Source organism: Rana temporaria, chromosome 5, assembly GCF_905171775.1.
Source record: "Rana temporaria chromosome 5, aRanTem1.1, whole genome shotgun sequence".
Lineage (NCBI taxonomy): Eukaryota > Metazoa > Chordata > Amphibia > Anura > Ranidae > Rana > Rana temporaria.
In genome coordinates this window covers 258847161-258867663 of record NC_053493.1, presented here as the reverse complement: position 1 = coordinate 258867663, position 20503 = coordinate 258847161, and the positions used below count along the sequence as shown (strand labels likewise).

Sequence of the window (20503 nt, the reverse complement as noted above, 5' to 3'; positions counted from 1 at the left end):
ATTTAATGGATAAGATTCAGAGTATTAGAGATAATATTGAAAACATTAATTACTCTGAGTCTATACCTGTGTATAGGGGCAATCGTTTTGACAGTTTTTCTCCTGTCACCCCCCTGGAAATAAAAATCATCCTCAAGTCTCTCAGGGCATCGTCCTCTGCGCTCGATCCCTGCATTGCACAGCTGATGAAGGATGCCTGTGAGACCATGGCCCCTTTTATAGCGGACATTGTAAGCACATCTTTTTCATCTGGAGTGGTGCCAAGTATTCTAAAGCAGGCGGTGATTATACCACTGCTGAAGAATACTAACTTGCCGCACTCCGTGCTCAGTAACAATCGACCCATTTCCACCTTACCGTTCCTTGCTAAGATCATGGAAAGAGCAGCGGTATGGCAGTATCAGCCTCACTTGGAATCTAACAACATCTTTGATGACCTCCAGTCAGGATTCCGACCTGGTAGAGGCCCTGAAACGGCCTTGGTTAAAGTCCAGGATGATCTCCTCTGGTCTTTGGATAGGAATGACACCTCGGCCTTAGTACTTCTGGATCTGTCTGCAGCCTTCGACACCATTGATCATACCAGACTGTTGGAAAGACTAGGGACTGTGGCTGGCACTGATGGTACTGCTTTGGCATGGATGGCCTCTTTTCTGCAGGAGAGAGTTCAGCGGGTAAGATTGGGACCGTATGACTCTGCTGATAGTTCTCTCTCCTGTGGGGTCCCTCAGGGTTCGGCATTATCGCCCATCCTGTTTAATATCTACATGAGACCATTGTTGTACATCATACGCCGCCATAACCTTCTCTTCCACGTCTATGCAGACGACACACAGATATACTTCCGCCTTCCCAGGACCAACGAGAGGCAAGTTGATCTTGCCTCTTGTTTGGAGGAGATTAGAACCTGGATGGGAGCCAATTACCTTAAGCTTAATGGCTCCAAAACTGAAACTATGATCTTCAGTAACCATGATTGCCCTAGTAAGATGCCCGACTGGCCAGACTCCTTTAAACCGAGTCCGGTACCAGTCTCTAAGGTCAGGGACCTGGGGGCAGGGCCGTCTTTACCATAGGGCAAACAGGGGCAGCTGCCCAGGGCCCTGTCACTGTTGGGGGCACAAAGCAATCCCCTTTGAAAAAAAAAAACGTTTTTTTTTGTTTTTTAGGGGTCCGGAGGTCCCCAGGGCCCCAGATGGCAACCCCCCTTTTTTTATTTATTTTTAAATAAAAAATATATATTTTTTTTATTAAAGGGCCAATTTTTTTTAGGGGCCCCCCAGGGCCCCAGGTGGCAACCCCCCCTTTTTTTATTTATTTTTAAATAAAAAAATATATTTTTTAATATATTTTTATTTTTTATTAAAGGGCCAATTTCTTTTTTTTTTTTAGAGGTCTGGAGGCCCCCAGGGGCCCGTAGTTCCCCAGGGCCCCCCGGATGACAACCATCTTTTTTTATAAAAAAATTACTTTTTTTATATATTTCTTTTTCATATATATATATATATATATATATATATATATATATATATATATATATATATATATATATATATATATAATATTATTATTATTATTATTATTATTAAAGGACCCAGAGGTCCCCAGGGCCCCAGATGGCAACCCCCCTTTTTTTATAATTTTTTTTTATTTCTTTTTTTTATATATATATATATATATATATTTGTTTTTATTAAAGGGCTCAGAGGTCCCCATGGCCCCATGTGGTAAACACCCTTTTTTTATATATATATATATAAATGTTTATTTTTTTTGTTTTGTTTATATATTTTTTTTATTTTATTTTTTATTAAAGGGCCCAGAGTTCCCAGATGGCAACCCCCCTTTTTTTGTAATTTATTTTTATATAAATAAAAAATTATTAAAGGGCCCAGAGGTCCCCAGGCCCAGCTGGAGGGGGGCCCAAAAAAAATGTTTGCCCAGGGCCCAAAACATATTAAAGACGGCCCTGCCTGGGGGTTATCCTTGATTCTAAGTTGGCATTGCGTAGCCAGGTGAATCAGGTGGTAAGTGTATGCCACTTCCACTTGAGACTCCTGAGATCTACGTTTCGCTTTATCGAGGACTCTGACAAAATCTCTATGGTCAATGCAATGGTTGGTAGTGGACTTGATTATTGCAATGCCCTGTATATGGGTGTGTCTAAGAACATCTTGCACAAGCTTCAGCTGGTGCAGAATGTGGCTGCCAGGCTACTCACGGGCGTGTGCCAGTACGATCACATCACTCCATCCCTACAAGCCTTACACTGGCTGCCCGTGGCACAACGGGCTCAGTTCAAGACGGGGTGTCTTGTGCATAAGGCCTTCCATGGTTTTGGACCCGGGCTATCTCAGAGAAAAATTCATCAGACATGTGCCTACCAGATCGCTGCGGTCTGAGAATTTGGCTTTGTTGAACATCCCCAAATTTGCTAAAAACAAATGTGGTGGGAGTGATTTAGATTTGCCATGATTCACTGCTATAATCTGTGGAAATAAGCAAAGACAAACGAACACACACACACACACACACACACACACAGAGATGCAGGGGGTAAAATGTGAGCAGAATGCTGATGGCAATCTTCTCATTCTTAGCTTTATTCTCCTTATGTCGTCACAGAATACACACCCATCAATCCCTCCCAATAACCCTTTACTCCACCCAGTTACCCTCCCATTCTGTTAATCCACATGGCAAAGTCTTTGTTTCATCATAAATGATAGGGGTCTCTCGATCAGAACTGCAAGGATGTAGTGAGGTGGGCTGGAAAGGGGCATGTCCAGGACAGGAGGAAGGATATTCGTTGGGAAATAGTTCCAGCAAATCGCCCATTTAGAAATCCATACACAGGAAACCAGCACGTTGCCTTTTAAGGGAAAAACAGTCCAGGCTACAAATTCCTTTTCCATCTCCAAAAGGCAGGATGTAGCAAAGTCACAATTTCCTCTTGAAATGATCAGGAATGCAGGGAAGAGTGAATACAATGGGGGATGGGGAAGCTTCATTTGAAAAGTCCTCTGCTTCTTAATTTGGAAAACAGTTCTGCTTTTCACAAAACATCAAATCCCTTTAAAACAATCTCTGATAGAACTTATCAAGGAAAATAAGCAATATACTAAAGAAATATTACCGAAATACACTTTAATATTTCTAATCATAACATAAAATTTTCATTTTAGTTTCACGTCTATCACAGCCCCCCCTTGAAATGAATATTTTATCAGTTCATTCTCTTTGTTATTTCTTAACAGACAAGGACGGTAATGGAGGACACGGTCCATATAACAAAACATTATCATAACCAATATAAACAGAATTGCTATACCTATTTGAGTACAAATGTGTTATCACCCAAAATATTGTCCGCAGGTGACATTCTAAATGCCCCCCTTGTTCACCTAATATCCTGTATAAGGCCATAATTTTATACAAAGTCATTTGTGAAGTGGCCTCTAGGTGTTCAGTAATATACTGGAATGCATCCTTGTTTATAGTTAACAAACCTCTATTGACCATAGCAACCATAATTGATCCAATCTACATTTACATTACTAAGTTAAATTTCATAAAAGCATCCGTTCCCACCAAATTACTATATTTCCCTTCATTAGCATTTTAATTTTATATTGGGCTCTGTCCTAAATATTTTATTTCCTAAAGAAACTTTATTACATTACACTAGTTTTCAGGACTGATCATGCAGCATGAATATTCTTGTCGCATGTCTGTTTAAACAAACATAGCAGCCTTCAGCATAAACGAACATACAGAAGTTTCATTGTTCCCCTACATGGATCCAAATATAAGAGACCAATTATTCTTCCATTAATACATTCGTCAATCTGAAGCCTAGAAAGTGACATTTTAATCCATAAATCATCATCATCTGCATCATCTATCCATATTGTATTTTTATTTTTAAACTATTTTAACTGACTTTCTTAAGCTATGCAGATTCACACCATTATCATTCTCTTTAAAATGACACCCTCAAAGTAAGGTATTCTTCAAACCAAATGGTGCAAAAAACCCACAGTTTAGTAACATATGAGAGAAAGAAAGAATGAGAGAGAAAGAAAGAAAGAAAGAGCAAAAGAAAGAGAGAGAGAGAGAAAGAAAGGAAAAGAAAGAGAGAAAAAGAATATTTTATTAATAAGGGCTTTCTTTCAGATCTTCTAATGACCTTTTATTATAAAAGAAAGATTTACCCTCATAATACGCTTCTATAGTTTACTTAACATAAACTCTGATATTTATTTATTTTTCCCTTCAAACTAGGCAAAGTTGAGGATGTTTACACTGGGAGTCGGATTTCAAGCTAGCACTCACTCCTGTAAACCACCACAGCCTGTAACCTGATCTGCTGTTAATGACCTCTAAGGGAAAACATCTGTCCCCCCCCATGCTTGGAGCAGATTGTACAAGTTTTAGACCATATACAATCCAATCGAATTGCATCGTTTTTCTCATTTTTAACTCTTTTTCAAAAATTTTAAAACATATTTGGTTTGTACATCTGCCAAAAATCATGTACACCACATTATAACATGACATTCCTTAACTTCCAATAGCGACAAAAGATCGCTTAGAGGACAAATCTCATGAAATCCACTGACCAGTCCCTGCGCATGAACCGACCATTGTTTTCTACTGATAAAGTCACTCATAATTACTCACAATCTATATTTTATCAGAAATGTCATTTTATAATAACTTTTAACACTTGTTTATTTTTTAATTTTATTTTTACAATTTTTATAATAATATTTTTTATAAAGTTTTTTTAGATTGAACATAACTTTCATATTTTAATATTTTTCTCTGGGGAACCTTATAATAAACCAAACCCAAGTTTAGAATCTGTTGTAAACATTGCTCAAACCTCAACTTATTAATTCTTACAACCAGATCTGTAGGATTTCAGTTAAATATAAAATACCATGTTGTTTACCATAGACTGAATTGTATACAATTTCTTCACACAATCTCAATCAACAATTTTCCCATTAAACCTTTGTTCTAATCCCATGCATGTTTTGACATGTCATAATACATTTTCAGTTGTTGGGGTAAACATATTCATAAACATTTACAGGCAGAATTAAACTTAATTATCTCATTAGAGAACTTCTTTACACTCTGACATTATTTAACTAATTACCCCATGTAACCGGGACCCCCCTTTGAGATATTCCAACCCACAAACCCCAGTGGTTACAATCCCATGTATTTGAAAAAAGATATATAATTTCATTCAGATTTGTGGGCACAGTCCATCATATCACTCATCTCCAGAGAATATTTTCGAAGGAACCTCTTAATCATCACCCAGGGGATATTGGTAATTATCGGTACCTACATCAGAAATGTGAGAAAAAACTCGTACACGAATATTAGTTACCTATTTTCAAAAGCGGTCACATAATCATAGCTCATAACAATCTAATCTAGAGACTGTCTCAAACAAGATTTCAGAAAGGGATAATGTATTGAATGCTCCCCCCTTGGGGCCACTTACCCACTTAACCCTGAGGATGGCATGGCACAGCATGTGGAATAAAACCATTTAAATGTGCTATGTAAAATGTTCTACTGTTCCAATGTGATACCCAGAATCTCCTCATCCCTCATGTGTGACTTGTGAACACAGCTTCTGTAGTCATGAACGCCAGGATTTACACACTCTCTCTACCGCTTTTTGGGCACCCCATGAGGTCAAGGCATTGAGGTTGGGGCACACAGGACAGCATATGAGCGGATTCTACCTTCAGGTAGGTCTGCCACTCCCATCTACATCATTCTCCTCCCTTACGTGTCTGTCCAGCGAAGTGGCATTGTAGTTACCCCCCCCCTGGACAGACTAAGGAGGGCATGAAGAAGAAGGCCCGTGGGCCGGAGGGCACAGAATCCAGTATGGGCAGCGGGCAGCGGGCAGGAGGCGACACCATATGCGTTCAGAACGAGGCAAAGCCTTCAGCAGGGAAGAGCATCCGGGCAGGCCCATGCTTCCTCCAGCGGGGCATACAGTTGGGCAGAACGTAAGGGGAAGGAAGGGGCACGGCCTCAAGCAGTCGGGCGGGGCCCATGCTTCCAGCAGGCATCGTGGGCAGAACATGAGGGAAACGAAAAGACAATAACAGGCCCTGGGTATCACATTATAAATTTCAAAACTGGCAAAAAGCCCTCTATGTATCAAGTCAAAATACAGTGCATGGCATCGTCAGTGTAAGTGTAAGTGGGCAACCCAGATGGGACAGGTCCCCACAGAACACGCATTCAATCTATCCGATTAAAAGGATAAAAAAAAAAAAACGGGACGAAATAATTCACCTAAATTAATTCTCTGTAGAAGATTTTAACTGTAAAATAAAGACTTAACAATTGCTTATTATGTGCATCAAATGTCTGTTCCATATTTTTTAAACCTCAGGAGAAATATCCCATTATTTCTAGTTAAATCGAATTATCTGATAAATCAGCGTACAATGTAACAGGCATATTCAGACCAATTTTAATTGTACAGAAACAGTTGCAATATCCCAAGTCAACCTTTTGTTTAAAAAAAACTCTGTGTTACAAAAAAAACTGTCTCCTAGGTTGTCGTCCCTGGGGGGGGGAGAGGGGGGCTATCCTCCAACTTGCAAATGTGGCAGAGCTCAGATGCAGGGGTCTGGACCTCCCACATTCCTCACACACCCAGTTCTATCCCCCCACCAGGGAGGGGGCAGGAGTATATATTATATCAGGGAGGCATCCCAGAAATATAAAAAAAAACAGCAAAAATAATAATAAGAAGAATTCATTCACCACTTGCCAACAAGGAATTGGGAAAAGGGATCAATGAATTTCAATGGGAAGAAGAAAAAAAGGGTTGAAGAAAGGAGAAAGAAATAAGAAAGAAAGAGTTCGATTCCAGCACAGAGTTGAGAACCCAAACGAAAAGTGCATGCAAAGAAAGACACCATAAGTTATATGTTACAGACACAATGTACCATTAGACGCAATCAAATCACTTCTAGCACAGTCAGTACAATTGGCATGCTACATAGAGGGAGAGGAAGTTAGAGGGCTGTGTAGTAGGCAGCAAAGAAAGGGTTGGACGGGAGGATCTAAGAAGAAAATGGTGGAGAGGGGAGGAGCTATGAAAAAAGAGCGGCAAGGATTTGGAGAAGAAAGGGAGGAGCTAAGAAAAAGATGGCAGAGGGGGGAGGAGCTATGGGGAAAAAAAAAGCGGCAAGGATTTGGAGAAGAAAGGGAGGAGCTAAGAAAAAGATGGCAGAGGGGGGAGGAGCTATGAAAAAAAAAGCGGCAAGGATTTGGAGAAGAAAGGGAGGAGCTAAGAAGAAGATGGCGGAGGGGGGGGAAATCAGGAATCAAGGAAAAAGTAAAGACAAAGCAAGGAGGAGAGAAAAAACTTCAAACTTCAGCCAGATATTAAAAACAGAAGTCAGCGACAAAAGCAGTCGATTTATATATATATAAAAAAAAAACAGATATTCTATTCAGTCAAACACAGTTATCCAGCATAATAAAAACACATACATACTGAGAAAGACAAAAGGATCATCCCAGCAAAAAAAATTAACTAGGAAAGGCACAGAAATGAAAAAGTTTCCTGTTCAGACTGCAAAGAGTTAAGACTGCTAGGCAGAAAACCCTTAATTAGCATGCAGCTGTGACAAAAAGCAAAAGGTTTCAGGCGCACAGTTAGCAGAGCAAGAAGCCAGAGACGAAGGAGTTAAGAATGCTAGTTTAGAAAGACCAAGAGTTAATTGCTTAGCCAACTGTGACAAAAGGCAGAAGTGCAAGAAAAGAAACAATTTAGATACGAGAATAGAAACAGCTTTACAGCTTAGCAGAGGACACATGCAACAACCTCCTCCAGCTTTCGACCCCCACCTTTCCTTACAGAGGAAAACTTAGTAAGCAAAAAACCCCGCGAAATTCAAAGCAAGGCAGATGGGAGATATCTGACTCCACACATATATCTCACTACATTCATACACAAATAATCCCCAGTATCCCAATGTACCCCAATTTATCTAAAAGGGGTTTTGAAATATTTATCACAAGCCTAAATATAACAAAAGCCCATATATACATCTTCGCAGCCAGCTTCCTTAGGGCTGAACCCAGGCTCAAATCCCAGCCAGCATGCACTCCCCGTGCACACAACCTCTATCACATCGGCTTAATCCGAGACGATGCACGACCAGTACCTTAACTTAGTAGGCCGATTTCACACACAGTAACCACAAACAGCAGCAAACAACCCACAAGCTCACCCTTCTACTCACAGGCAGCAAACAACCCACAAGCTCACCCTTACAGCATACAAACAGGCAAGAACCAAAAAAAATTAATAGCAGTGAATCAGCACAAACCGGGGTTCGCTTCTGGACCAGAATTATACCGTCTGTTTCAAAGGCTCGGAATTTGTAGACAAACTAGATGGGAATAGAGGCCGTCCAGCCTGTAACACGGTGTAAGGGAGCCAAAAAAAACTCACACTTACCGTGTTTAGGGGTTCATGACGCCCCTTTCAATGGTAGACGGTCCCTCAATTCTCAGCCAGTTTCTTGTGCGTCCACAAAGTCTGTCCTTGAAGTCCAAAAGAAGCACGTTGAGCGTCAATTGATTTAGATTTGCCATGATTCACTGCTATAATCTGTGGAAATAAGCAAAGACAAACGAACACACACACACACACACACACACACAGAGATGCAGGGGGTAAAATGTGAGCAGAATGCTGATGGCAATCTTCTCATTCTTAGCTTTATTCTCCTTATGTCGTCACAGAATACACACCCATCAATCCCTCCCAATAACCCTTTACTCCACCCAGTTACCCTCCCATTCTGTTAATCCACATGGCAAAGTCTTTGTTTCATCATAAATGATAGGGGTCTCTCGATCAGAACTGCAAGGATGTAGTGAGGTGGGCTGGAAAGGGGCATGTCCAGGACAGGAGGAAGGATATTCGTTGGGAAATAGTTCCAGCAAATCGCCCATTTAGAAATCCATACACAGGAAACCAGCACGTTGCCTTTTAAGGGAAAAACAGTCCAGGCTACAAATTCCTTTTCCATCTCCAAAAGGCAGGATGTAGCAAAGTCACAATTTCCTCTTGAAATGATCAGGAATGCAGGGAAGAGTGAATACAATGGGGGATGGGGAAGCTTCATTTGAAAAGTCCTCTGCTTCTTAATTTGGAAAACAGTTCTGCTTTTCACAAAACATCAAATCCCTTTAAAACAATCTCTGATAGAACTTATCAAGGAAAATAAGCAATATACTAAAGAAATATTACCGAAATACACTTTAATATTTCTAATCATAACATAAAATTTTCATTTTAGTTTCACGTCTATCACAGGAGGACCCTGGAAGTTCAGGGGGGCTCAGTTCTGGAACTCCTTGCCCCTTCACATAAGACTGGAAAATGATCTCCTAAAGTTTAGGAGATTGTTAAAAACTTGGTTATATATCCAGGCTTTCGGGGTGACTTAAATTTTATGTATTCTAATAGCTCTAAATTTTATATATTTAACCTTTGTATGTTTTATATTTTCTTGTTCGCTGATTGCTATTGTTTTATTGTCACTTGTTTGGTCGATGTAGTTTTTGCCCCTTTTCTGTTCTGTTTTTATCCCGCCAGCGCATCGAGGCACGTGTGTAAGACTGCGCTGTTGTTTTATAAGCATTTTAATAAATAAATAAATAAATAGTAGCGCGAGAGACTTTTTACTTTTACTTTAGGCTTTACTTTATGTTTTGTAATTAGTGCAGAATATTAATAAACGAGGTGGACTGTCCGTCAGAGAAACAGAGAAGGCAGACTTATTCACAGTGGCTAAGTGGTTAGCGCTACCGCTTAGCAACACTTGGGGTCGCTTTTTTGATCCTCAACCACAGCGCTGCCTGCCTGGAGTTTGCATGTTTGTTCTCCCTGTATGGATGACTTCTGTCTAATGCCCGGTACACACAATGAGATTATCGGAAGAATGATCGTCCGTTTTTTTTTTGCATGATAATCTAAGATCAAATCTGCTGAGTTTACTAAAGTCACTAAAATTCTCGTAGAACAGAATAAAAATTCAGAAATTGATGTCATGTGTTGTAATGCATTTTTTAGAAACGAAACTGATTAAACGAAAGTCGTACGATCTGGCATTGTACGAAAAAAAATTTGCGCATGTCCGATCAAATAATATCGGATGAACTCTCCTGATCAGCTCTCGAAAGCTCTGTACTAACGATCAGATTATCGTATGATCGCTCCGAAATCTGCATTTTTCGTACGATTTTCTGATCGTGTGTACCGGGCTATATGCCTACTACACACGATTAGACAATCTGATGAAAAATACTGCTTGCGGAGTGATCATTGGATAATCTGATTGTTAGAACTCAGCTTTAGGGTGCCGATCACGACAGTTCATGTGAAATTATCCGAAGGGACAAACGCGAAAAATGTTTCCCGACAGAACTAATGATTTTCATATTATCAGTACACCACAGTATTCGACCGTAAAAAAAAAAATCAGAAGACCAAGACCACACATGGTTTTTCAATCGGACCCTCCAGTCTCCTCTATGGAGAAGTGGATGTCATTGTCAGCAGACATTCATTTGCTTAGCAAAACATTTGTTATATTTGTTGTATTTATTTTATGTGGTTAATATTTGTAATGAAGATATTGGGTATGCGTTCCTTATTTATTATAAGTATTTTTCTTTTAAATAGAGAAAATTCCTGGACTGCCGCACTCCTTGATTATTTATATTAGGTTATGAAAACGGCACAAAAACATCTCAAAAAGCCTCAAAAAGTGTCACACTATTGGAATTCCAATAGTGTGACACTTTTTGAGACTTTTTGAATCTTTGGGAATGCCGAAGCAATTCTTTGTCCTCCCATTTGTTATTGTCATTTTTATTTTTTGCACATGTTTTTGTGACGTTTTCATAACCTAATATAAATAATCAATGGAAGATAGACGACAGTGGAGCCGAAAAAGAGTTCTGCCCTTGATGCATACCACGTGTTATTTCTGGTTTGTTGATCATATCTCAAAAAGTCTCTTGGAACAAATACAATATCAATAACCTTTTTTGTAAAGTATTATGAGATATATAAATGCCTTAAAATGGCACTTAAACCAGAACGACAGGGTATAGCACATAGTATCATAATCACATATATACTGTTTTTAATCAAACACCATATTTTTATACTTTCTATTTTGTGTTTTACTTACATATTTTAAATGTTGCAATTTTAATAAGCTCTATACTTGATATCTACTAATGATCATTTAGACTATTAACACGAGTCGATTGCACCAATTTTTTCATTTTTTATATATGTTTATTTCACAACATTCTATGTCACAGTATATAAACACCCCTTTAAAAAAGTTTATTTTCACTATATTGGTTATGACACATATGTGTTTTCACACATGGGGTTCCTTTCTGTCTTATATATATATTTTTTCTATTTCACATACAATAGTACCCCATGTGTGACACATCAAGGGTTTTGAAGTGTTCTTTTGACTTTTGATTAATGATTAATGATCCCCTGCGGGTTGATTGGTGAAATGCCCCACTCACCTTCTTCCCCTCCTCTATTTAAACACGGTATTTTGTCACTGCTCACTAGCTACGACTAAGCATCGAAAGATGTGAAACATGTCAGCCACCCTTTTCCTTTTGTCCACCTCTCCTTTTTGACTGCACTGTTTTTGGTTGTTTTGTGTTTTGGAATTTTTTTGCTGAATAAAGACATCGTTTCAAGGAGTGCGGCAGTCCAGGAACTTTCTCTATCTAGAGGACCTGTGCACAGCCAGCACCCTTTTTGGTTCAGTGGGACGGAAGAATAGCAGAGGGATCAGCAGTTTTCAGAGCGGTATTTTCTTTTATTTTTCTTTTAACAATTATATTTTTTTGTATGTTTACATGCCAGACAAGATGTCCAGGAAGGGTTTGTGTACACAGGGCCGCCATCAGGGGGGGTACAGGCAGTACACCTGTAAGGGGCCCGGATGGCAACCCCCTTTTTTTTTTAGGGTTCCGGAGGTCCCCAGTGGCCCATGTGGCAAACCCCCTTTTTTTATTTTTTTATAAATGTTTATTTTTTTATTTTTGTATATATATTTTTTTAGGGCCCAGAGGTCCCCAGGGCCCCAGATGGCAACCCCCCTTTTAAAAAAAAAATATATATAATTCCTGAACACCTTTTTTTTGATAGGTGAGCAGGGTTTTTGGATGTCAATACCGTGTGGCAGTCTAGAGTCTAGAACTCGGCAGTGTGGCCCCGCAGGAGGTATCTTTTATTTTTGGTGGCTCAGAGAAGAACCTTTGGGGTGTGTAGATGAAAGGAGTTCAGTCTATATTATTTCTTCTCCAGGGCAGCCTTTTTGAACTTGGCTGTCTTGTTCGGCAGACTCGTGGCTGCCTTGGGTTTAGCCGGACTCTTGGCAGCTTTTTTTCGGCTTGGGTGCTTCTTGGGGCTCTTTGTCACCTTCTTGGCAGCAGCAGTAGTCTTTGACGATTTCTTGGTGGCTTCTTGGGGCTCTTAGCTGCCGTGAGGGCTTTGCCGGTTTTCAGGGACTTGACTGCCCTCTTGACAGCTGGTTTCTTGGGCTTGGCCGCAGCAGATGGCTTCTTGTTGCTCTTTTTCTTGGTAGCCGCCGCTTTGTCCTTGGTCTCTTGCTGCTTCTGGTTGAACTTGAAGGATCTGGAGGCCCCATGTCCTTTGACCTGAACAAGGCTCACCTTAGTCACCAGCATTTTTGAGGCGGCTGTTTTTCTATTCAACTTTGTATCCTTCGGCGGCCAGAACATTTCTGAGGGAGACCCTGCTGCACTCTTTGAAAGCTGCCACGGCTTTGACAATTAACTCAGACAAGCTGGGAATGGATGGCTTCTTGCTGCCTTTCTTGGTTCCTCTGACTGCAAACTTGTTGGCTGGCTTTTTGTTGGTGACAAAGTCTGCTGGAGGAGCAGTGGCTGGGGTTCTCTCGGTCTCGCGCAGGAGGTATCATTTTTTACCCTGACAGTGCAACCGCCACTTTTTGTAACATGGCTTTTAGGTCAATGATGATAAAATATGTGACAGTTATGTTGGTGGGTGGAAGGAGAGCTTTAAATAAGGACACCACAACCACTCTATTTTACCACTAAGTGTTAAAGTGGAACTTTACTCATAACAACTTGATAAAAAATAGTGTTCTTTAGCAAGAAACATACATTCCACATTGATAATTATGCTACCAAAATCAGAGTGTGTTGTAAATTGCCTCCAGCATTGCTCCTGTTTTTTCTTGCTGGAGGCTGCCATTTTGCTGAAGCCCAGAGCCCCTAAACAGCAGTAAATCATAAAGCGGAACTAAAACTATCACTTTAATGGTTTAAAACAACAGCACTCCCAGCATTTCCAGGAATTAAATTAACTGACAATTTGCTTGTTTCCTCAACCAAATTGTCAAACCATCAGATGGTTGGTGTCATAACTGATCACATGTGCAGCACCATGGCAGTTACAGATCAAACAGAAGCAACTTCCTTGGCTGTAAAGGATAGAGAGAAGCAGGATCAACCAGGTTTTTTCAGAATACAGAAAACAAATCTCATAGCGGCTGAGTATGAACAGCATGTAATACACCATTTATTGATAGTTTTTTTTTTACGATGCAGGTTTAGTGATACTTAATTAAGTATTAGCTTGAGTTTGGCTTTAAACCAGAACAAAAACTCTCACATCCCTTACTGCCTACTGGGTCAAATTGTAAGAGCAAGAATTGACACAGTCTGCTTGCTTCGTTCCCAATGCCAAAAGAGGAACGGGTGTAGCCAGTGCGACTTCCTTTATTAACAATATGACATCACAAAACATATGCATTCACATTGGTCAGCTCATATAATTCACTTCCATTTTACACGCCCCCCTGTGACATCTGTTCTTTGCACACGGCACACATTCTCCTTGTAAGTCCATTTTTGGGCATGCTGCACACATCCTTCTTTCCATGTGGCATAAAAGTCTCCTCGTGTCAAACAGGGATTCCCATTGAAGCCCACAGGGGCAACATTCTCTTCAAACCCATATAAGCTCATACGGAGAGAGAGAAGGAGGAGGAGTCCTTGTGCAAGTCCATATTTGGCATAAACAGTTCTCTTGTCATGAGACACAAAGTTCCTTCAGTAAAACAAGGACAAGGGGGGGGTTTGAACACATCTGGAGCAAGGGGGGAAATAGCAGCTGAATCGCTCTTCTTTGTCCCTTTTCCAATGCTGAGTTGTAACTTTTTAAAACATCATATCTGATATAAACTCTTAAGGAAAACAAACACTATTCTGATATATATTTTTCACACATGCATATATAGATAATGAATATAAAAACAATATAAGAATATACAAGAAATTAAAAGAATATAAGAAGAGAAAACATTTCAGTGGTTCTAATAAAATAATTAGCTTAACACAAAATAGGAATTTTAGTATCCTCCATCACAGAGGCAGAGACCCAGGAGAAAAGCCACTTTTAGGCACATTCCTGGATCACGACCAGGCTCAGGTAATTATTAGGGGGAAGGGGGGGGGCTGCATACAGAGAAGGCTCTTTACCTTCTTCCATAGAGTGCATGAAGGTAAAAAACCTTCATCCTTAAGAATCATTATAAAAAATTGTTGCTGATTGACAAGGCAACAACTGTCTGGACACTCAGGTCGAAGAACAACCCTCAATTAAAACTAATAAGGGGAAAATATATACATTTTTATTGGTAAGCTTTGAACTTTATAGTCAAAGGCTACATATACAGATTATTTTATAAGCTACACCATGTGTTGTTCTGTTTAAAGAGGAGGTAAACCCTGGCCGATTTTTCTTTTTCTTTTTTTTAAATTTTAACATTCAGGAGCTCATTAAAAGGGATAATCGATTGAAATTGGCCTTAAACGAGGTCTGCAAATACCTTATTTAGGGTGTTTGTCTGTTCTTCATTTCCGGGTATTGGCCGCGCCATTGTTAGTGTTGTTTGCTGAATCTGTTCCATAAGTCACTTCCGCCCTTACTCTGTTTCCCTTTGGAAATCTTGCGCATGCGCCGTAGTGCTGTAACCAAGCCTCAATCTCTGTGACATCTATTTCAGTCACAAGGGGGAGTATCAGGAACAAGAGAATCAGTGCAGCATTGCAAGACTCCTCTGTGCCGTTCAGAGGGGAAGCTCATTTACAGTAATTTCCCGACATGCAGGGAATACAGAAACGGCACACTTTAGGTCATCTACGCGTAAAAGATGATTTTCATTGAAAATACAGCAGTATGTACACTTTCACAGGCAGCAGCGATCAGCTGGATGTGTTATCTACTATCTGAACAGATTAAGTTGTCTGATTGTTTACAACCACTTTAAAGGAGAAGTCCAGCCTAAGCTTGTTTGGCTGGGCTTCTCCTATGGGTCACAGGAGTGCAATTCATTTTGCAGTCATGTGACCCATTTTCAGCAGAGAGTGGACTAAAGTCCGCTCTCTGCTGACATCACAGGAATCAGTCCAGTCCAACAATGGGAGTCTGGATCTGCCAGTTGCCTGGACGGATGCCCGTCTCAGGCTCTTAGCAAGCCAATAAGAGCCTTAGACAGCCACTCCCCGTCCCTCCACAGCTCAACGCTCCAATAAGTGTGGAGGAGCAGAGCGGAGAGCTGCTGATTGATAATCAGCAGCTCTCCACTTGGGGAACTGTGAGAACCGAGCCATCGGCAATGTTTGATCGATCGGTTCTCAGTATAGAGGCGCTGGGGGACAGATGCAGCATTGGACCGATGCTGCATCCACCTAGGTATAATGGAGGAAAAAAAAACAACCCCATACTTTTCTTTTAAAGAGATACTGACCATTTTCCCGTTCGGTGCCATTAACACTGCCTCCTGATAGTCCTTCCCCACCCCCATCACAAGGTATACTCCCCCAGCCAGGTTTTAAACCTAGTCACCTCATTTAGTTGCTTTAATAAAACTGGGCTTTTTGGGGAGGGCATAAAAACTTTCACCATCCAACACAGGAACTTACTCCAAACCCCAAGTGTCAAGGGAGTGTGGATGTGTGAGTATATCTTGCTGGAAGGATGGGCAGGTGAAAGTGTCCCTTAAAGTGGATGTAAAACCCCAAATAGTTTTTTTAATTAAGACTTCTACCTTGTACAGCAGAGGTTGTCATGCCATCTGTGCCCAGTCTTGCCACAAAGAGTTAATCCAGCTCTGAGAAATCCTCTTATCTTGTTTCAGTATGATAAAAACCAACACAGAGGAATCTGTGCCCTTGTTTTGACAAAATGTTGTTTGATTTTCTGCCGAGTTGCCTATTTTGTCAAGTCACCCTTTCTTCCCACTGTGCTGTCGCCTGACAGGTCATTTACTCATCTCAAATGTGAAAGAGACATTCTGTGTCCTTTCCCAGCTTCACAGGTGCTAAGTGTATGTGCACATTCACAGGAGTGACATCGGGCCGTGAGCACGCTCTGCTCCTTCCCAGAACACTCTCCTGTGCGTGCAACTTTGAGGTGGGCGGGGAGTCTGGTGACATCATGACTCTGCCCACCAAGTGCCGGTCAACAGACCTCCCCCCGAATCCAGAGTTTTGCAGGGCTCCAAATACAGAAGGGGGGAGATATTTGAAACGTAAGGTTACATGCAGGAAGCATGTATATCCTTATAAATCAGCACTATGCCAGTACTTTCTAAATGATGAGAGTGGGTTTAAATCCACTTTAACCACGTCCTTATTGGACACTTAAACCCCCTTCCTGCCCAGACCAATTTTCAGCTTTCAGTGCTGACGCATTTTGAATGACAATTGCGCCGTCATACAACACTGTACCCAAATTATATTTTTATAATTTTTTTCCCACCAATAGAGCTTTCTTTTGGTGGTATTTGATCAACTCTGTTTTTTATTTTTTGTGCTATAAACAAAAAAAGACAGAAAATTTTGAAAAAAACAAAATATTTTTTATTTTTTGTTATAATTATATCCCAATTTTTTTTTTAAAAAACTATTTTTTTTCTCAGTTTAGGATGATACGTATTCTTCGACATATTTTTGGTAAAAAAAATCTTGATTGGTTTGCGCAAAAGTTATAGCGCCTACAAAATAGGGGATACATTTGATTTTTTTTCTTACTAGTAATGGCGGCGATCTGCGATTTTTATCAGGCCTGCGATATTGTGGTGGACACTTTTGACACTATTTTGGGACCATTCACATTTATACAGAGAACAGTGCTATAAATATGCACTGATTACTGTATAAATGTGACTGGCAGGGAAGGGGTTAACACTAGGGGGCGAGGAAGTGGTTAAATGTATTCCCTGGGAGTGATTCTTACTGTGGGGGAGGGGGACTGACTGGGGGAGGTGACCGATCTGTGTCCCTATGTACAAGGGACACAGCATTGGTCTCCTCTCCCTGACAGGACGTGGAGCTCTGTGTTTACACACAGAGCTCCACGTCCTTGCTCTGTACTGCCGATCGCAGGTACCTGGCGGATATCGCAGCCGCCAGGCACGCGCATCGGCATCACGTGACACGCCGGGCACAGTTTTTTCCCCACTGCGCGCCCTCGGCGGCTCGTGCGGGGAATGTAAATAGCAGGACGTCCAGGGACGTCCACCCGGCACTTGAGAGCTCTCAAGTGGTTAAGTAATAATTCTACCTTATATTTACTACATGATATTGTTTTTTTCTTTACTTTTCAGACCCACGCTATGTCTGATTGCCCAAACGTCACTGAAAGAATACAGGACACAGTTTTTACAGTAATGGACTGGAACGAAAAATGGAAAACCAGACAAATTGGATTTCATGAAAAGGATGTACACCCGTAAGAATTTTTGCTATATATAATTGTCTTTGCATATTATGTTTATTCTTTGGCATCTACCAATATTTATCATACAAATTATTTTCTAGTCATCTGCTATAGTGCTTGAAAATGAACCCCTTAATGACAAAGGTAAAATAAAATCTTAAAGCCTGAAAGCACTTTTGCTATTTGGGCAGGAGTTATTAAAACTGTACATATCTCTGAAACTACCTAATGTATCCAGGTGAATTATACCTTGTTTGTCTTCAAATGTTACTAAACCCACAACAGTAGAATCAGTCTGTATATGCAGTAAAGCATACTTGTTATACTCACTGTGGACCCTAAGGGGTTAATCCTGTGCATTGTGTAAAAAGGCTGTTTGACCATGTCTTCTCTCCTTTTTCACTGTCCCTAATTGATCTCCTGATAGAACAGAGCATTTGGAGTCACTCTGCAAATGCTCAGATTTGTGTGTATTGCTAGAGCGTTTTTTTTTTAAGAGTATGCCTGTGATCAGCACAGGGCCAATCAGCACTGTCTAGACAGTGGGTCAGAGGTCCTGCAGCCTCAAAGGACAGTCAGAGTAGAATGAAAAGTCCTCCTACAAGCTTTAACCAGACACTAATAGAAGTCACAATGCTGCTGCTAAATACTAAAGATGAGAAAAGGTATTTAGCAGTTTATATTTACTAAAATTTCCATGTTCTGTGTACTGTGGAAAACCAGATATAGTGAATACATCCTGGGTTTAGTAACACTCTCAGGACAAATTTTGATTTTCTTTTGGTGTTACATATTAGGTATATTTTCTATGTATTTATTTATTTATTTATATCAAAGGATAACTGTCCCAAAATAGTAAAAAAAAAAAGTAAAACCATTTCACCTGTATATTTTTAGCCATTACTATCACCCACCACAAAAACATGCATGCAGATACCACATAGAGTAGGTGTGCATTTTTTATTTTATTTTTACCCATAGTAGGGCAGTCCTTAGTTGTTCTTGTTTCAGACTGGGACTAACTGTAAGAATAAAATATATAGGGCTAGATTCAGGTAGCTGCGCCCCTTCTTACGGCGGCGCAGCGTATCGTATTTACGCTACGCCGCCGCAACTTACAGGAGCAAGTGCAGTATTCACAAAGCACTTGCTCCGTAAGTTGCGGAGGCGTAGCATAAATGGGGCCGGCGTAAGCCCGCGTAATTCAAATGTGGAAGGGGGCGTGTTTTATGCTAATATGTGATGACCTGACGTGATTGACGTGTTTTACAAACGGCGCATGCGCCGTCCGTGTACATATCCCAGTGTGCATAGCTCCAAATGACGTCGTTGGTTTCGACGTGAACGTAAATTACGTCCAGCCCTATTCGCAAACGACTTACGCAAACGACGCAAAAAATTCTAATTTCGAAGCGGGAACGACGTCCATACTTAACATTGGCTGCGCCACCTAATAGCAGGAGCAACGTTACGCCGAAAAAGCCTTACGCAAACTACGTAAAAAAATTACCGCCAGGCACACGTACGTTTGTGAATCGGCGTAACTAGGTAATTTGCATACTCTACGCCGAAAACGACGGAAGCACCACCTAGCGGCCAGCGTGAGAATGCACCCTAAGATACGACGGCGTAAGAGACTTATGCCAGTCGTATCTTAGGCTAATGTCGGCGTATCTTGCTTTCTGAATACAGAAAGAAGATACACTGGCGCAGCTTTGAATTTACGCGGCGTATCTATGGATACGCCGGCGTAAATCGTTGCTGAATCTAGCCCATAGTTTTCTCTTCACAGAGGAGACCTAGATATAGGGGGCTCCTGAAACAAATGATCAATGTGATTGGTTATTCCAGTGTTCATGTGATCAGGGGCACCTCCTTCCAGCTCTTGATCGTTAGTCCCAGACTAGGAGCTGTTGAGGACAGCTCGGTCTCAATGCTGGAGATTCAATGGGGTTGAGCATGCTCCCAGCACAAACAAAAGTACCATATATGTGGCAGCACGGCTTAATGCCCAGTCAGTGCTACCACATATGTGTAACACCAGCAGAAAGGGGTTAATAGATGCAGCATTTATCTTTTTATACTGTTCAATCACTTTGGCATCCACATCAATGTTGGCATTCAATCTGCATGTAAATAATTGAAGCTTCACCAAAGCAACGTCTCTTCTCCCTTCATTCTGTCCATGTAGCAAATGTTATCTCACAAACAGAACATTTATGCCTTGTTTCCACTGAACGGAACAGTTCGGGTCAGTAGATTTGGAACGGTTTAGAACGGACCGGTCTATTCTCGTGAGCGTTTCCACTGCAAATCGGACCATCGGGACCATACAGGATTTAGAAAAAATGCCTAGCACGTCCACCAATCAGTGGAATGTATTTTTTTTCCGCCCTAATGGAACTGTTCCATTTTCTATGGCCCCACAGCTGAAGCAGGACCCAGAATGGTCCGGTACGGTTCGGTTTAATGGCACACTTTCATAAAATAAACACCCAAAATAGCGTACCGAACCGATCCGCTCAGTGGAAACGAGGCATTAATGGCCTGTGTATGTATTTTTTTTTTTACTTTTTAAGAATTTAGTCGGATGGGCAAAGGTCAATAACCAAT

General features: G+C 40.7%; 1 protein-coding gene and 1 pseudogene across 1 annotated transcript in view; one reads left to right on the top strand and one right to left on the bottom strand.

Moving 5' to 3' along the window:
• The window catches only part of LOC120940750 (thiopurine S-methyltransferase-like), a 73983-nt gene that overhangs the window by 9447 nt on the left and 44033 nt on the right, over positions 1 to 20503 (top strand). Inside the window, exon 2 of the mRNA XM_040353776.1 lies at positions 17778 to 17902. Within this exon, the coding sequence (XP_040209710.1) occupies positions 17787 to 17902 (116 nt within the window). The 5' untranslated portion in view covers positions 17778 to 17786. The remainder of the gene's footprint in view (positions 1 to 17777; positions 17903 to 20503) is intronic.
• LOC120941225 lies at positions 12323 to 15047 on the bottom strand (annotated as a pseudogene).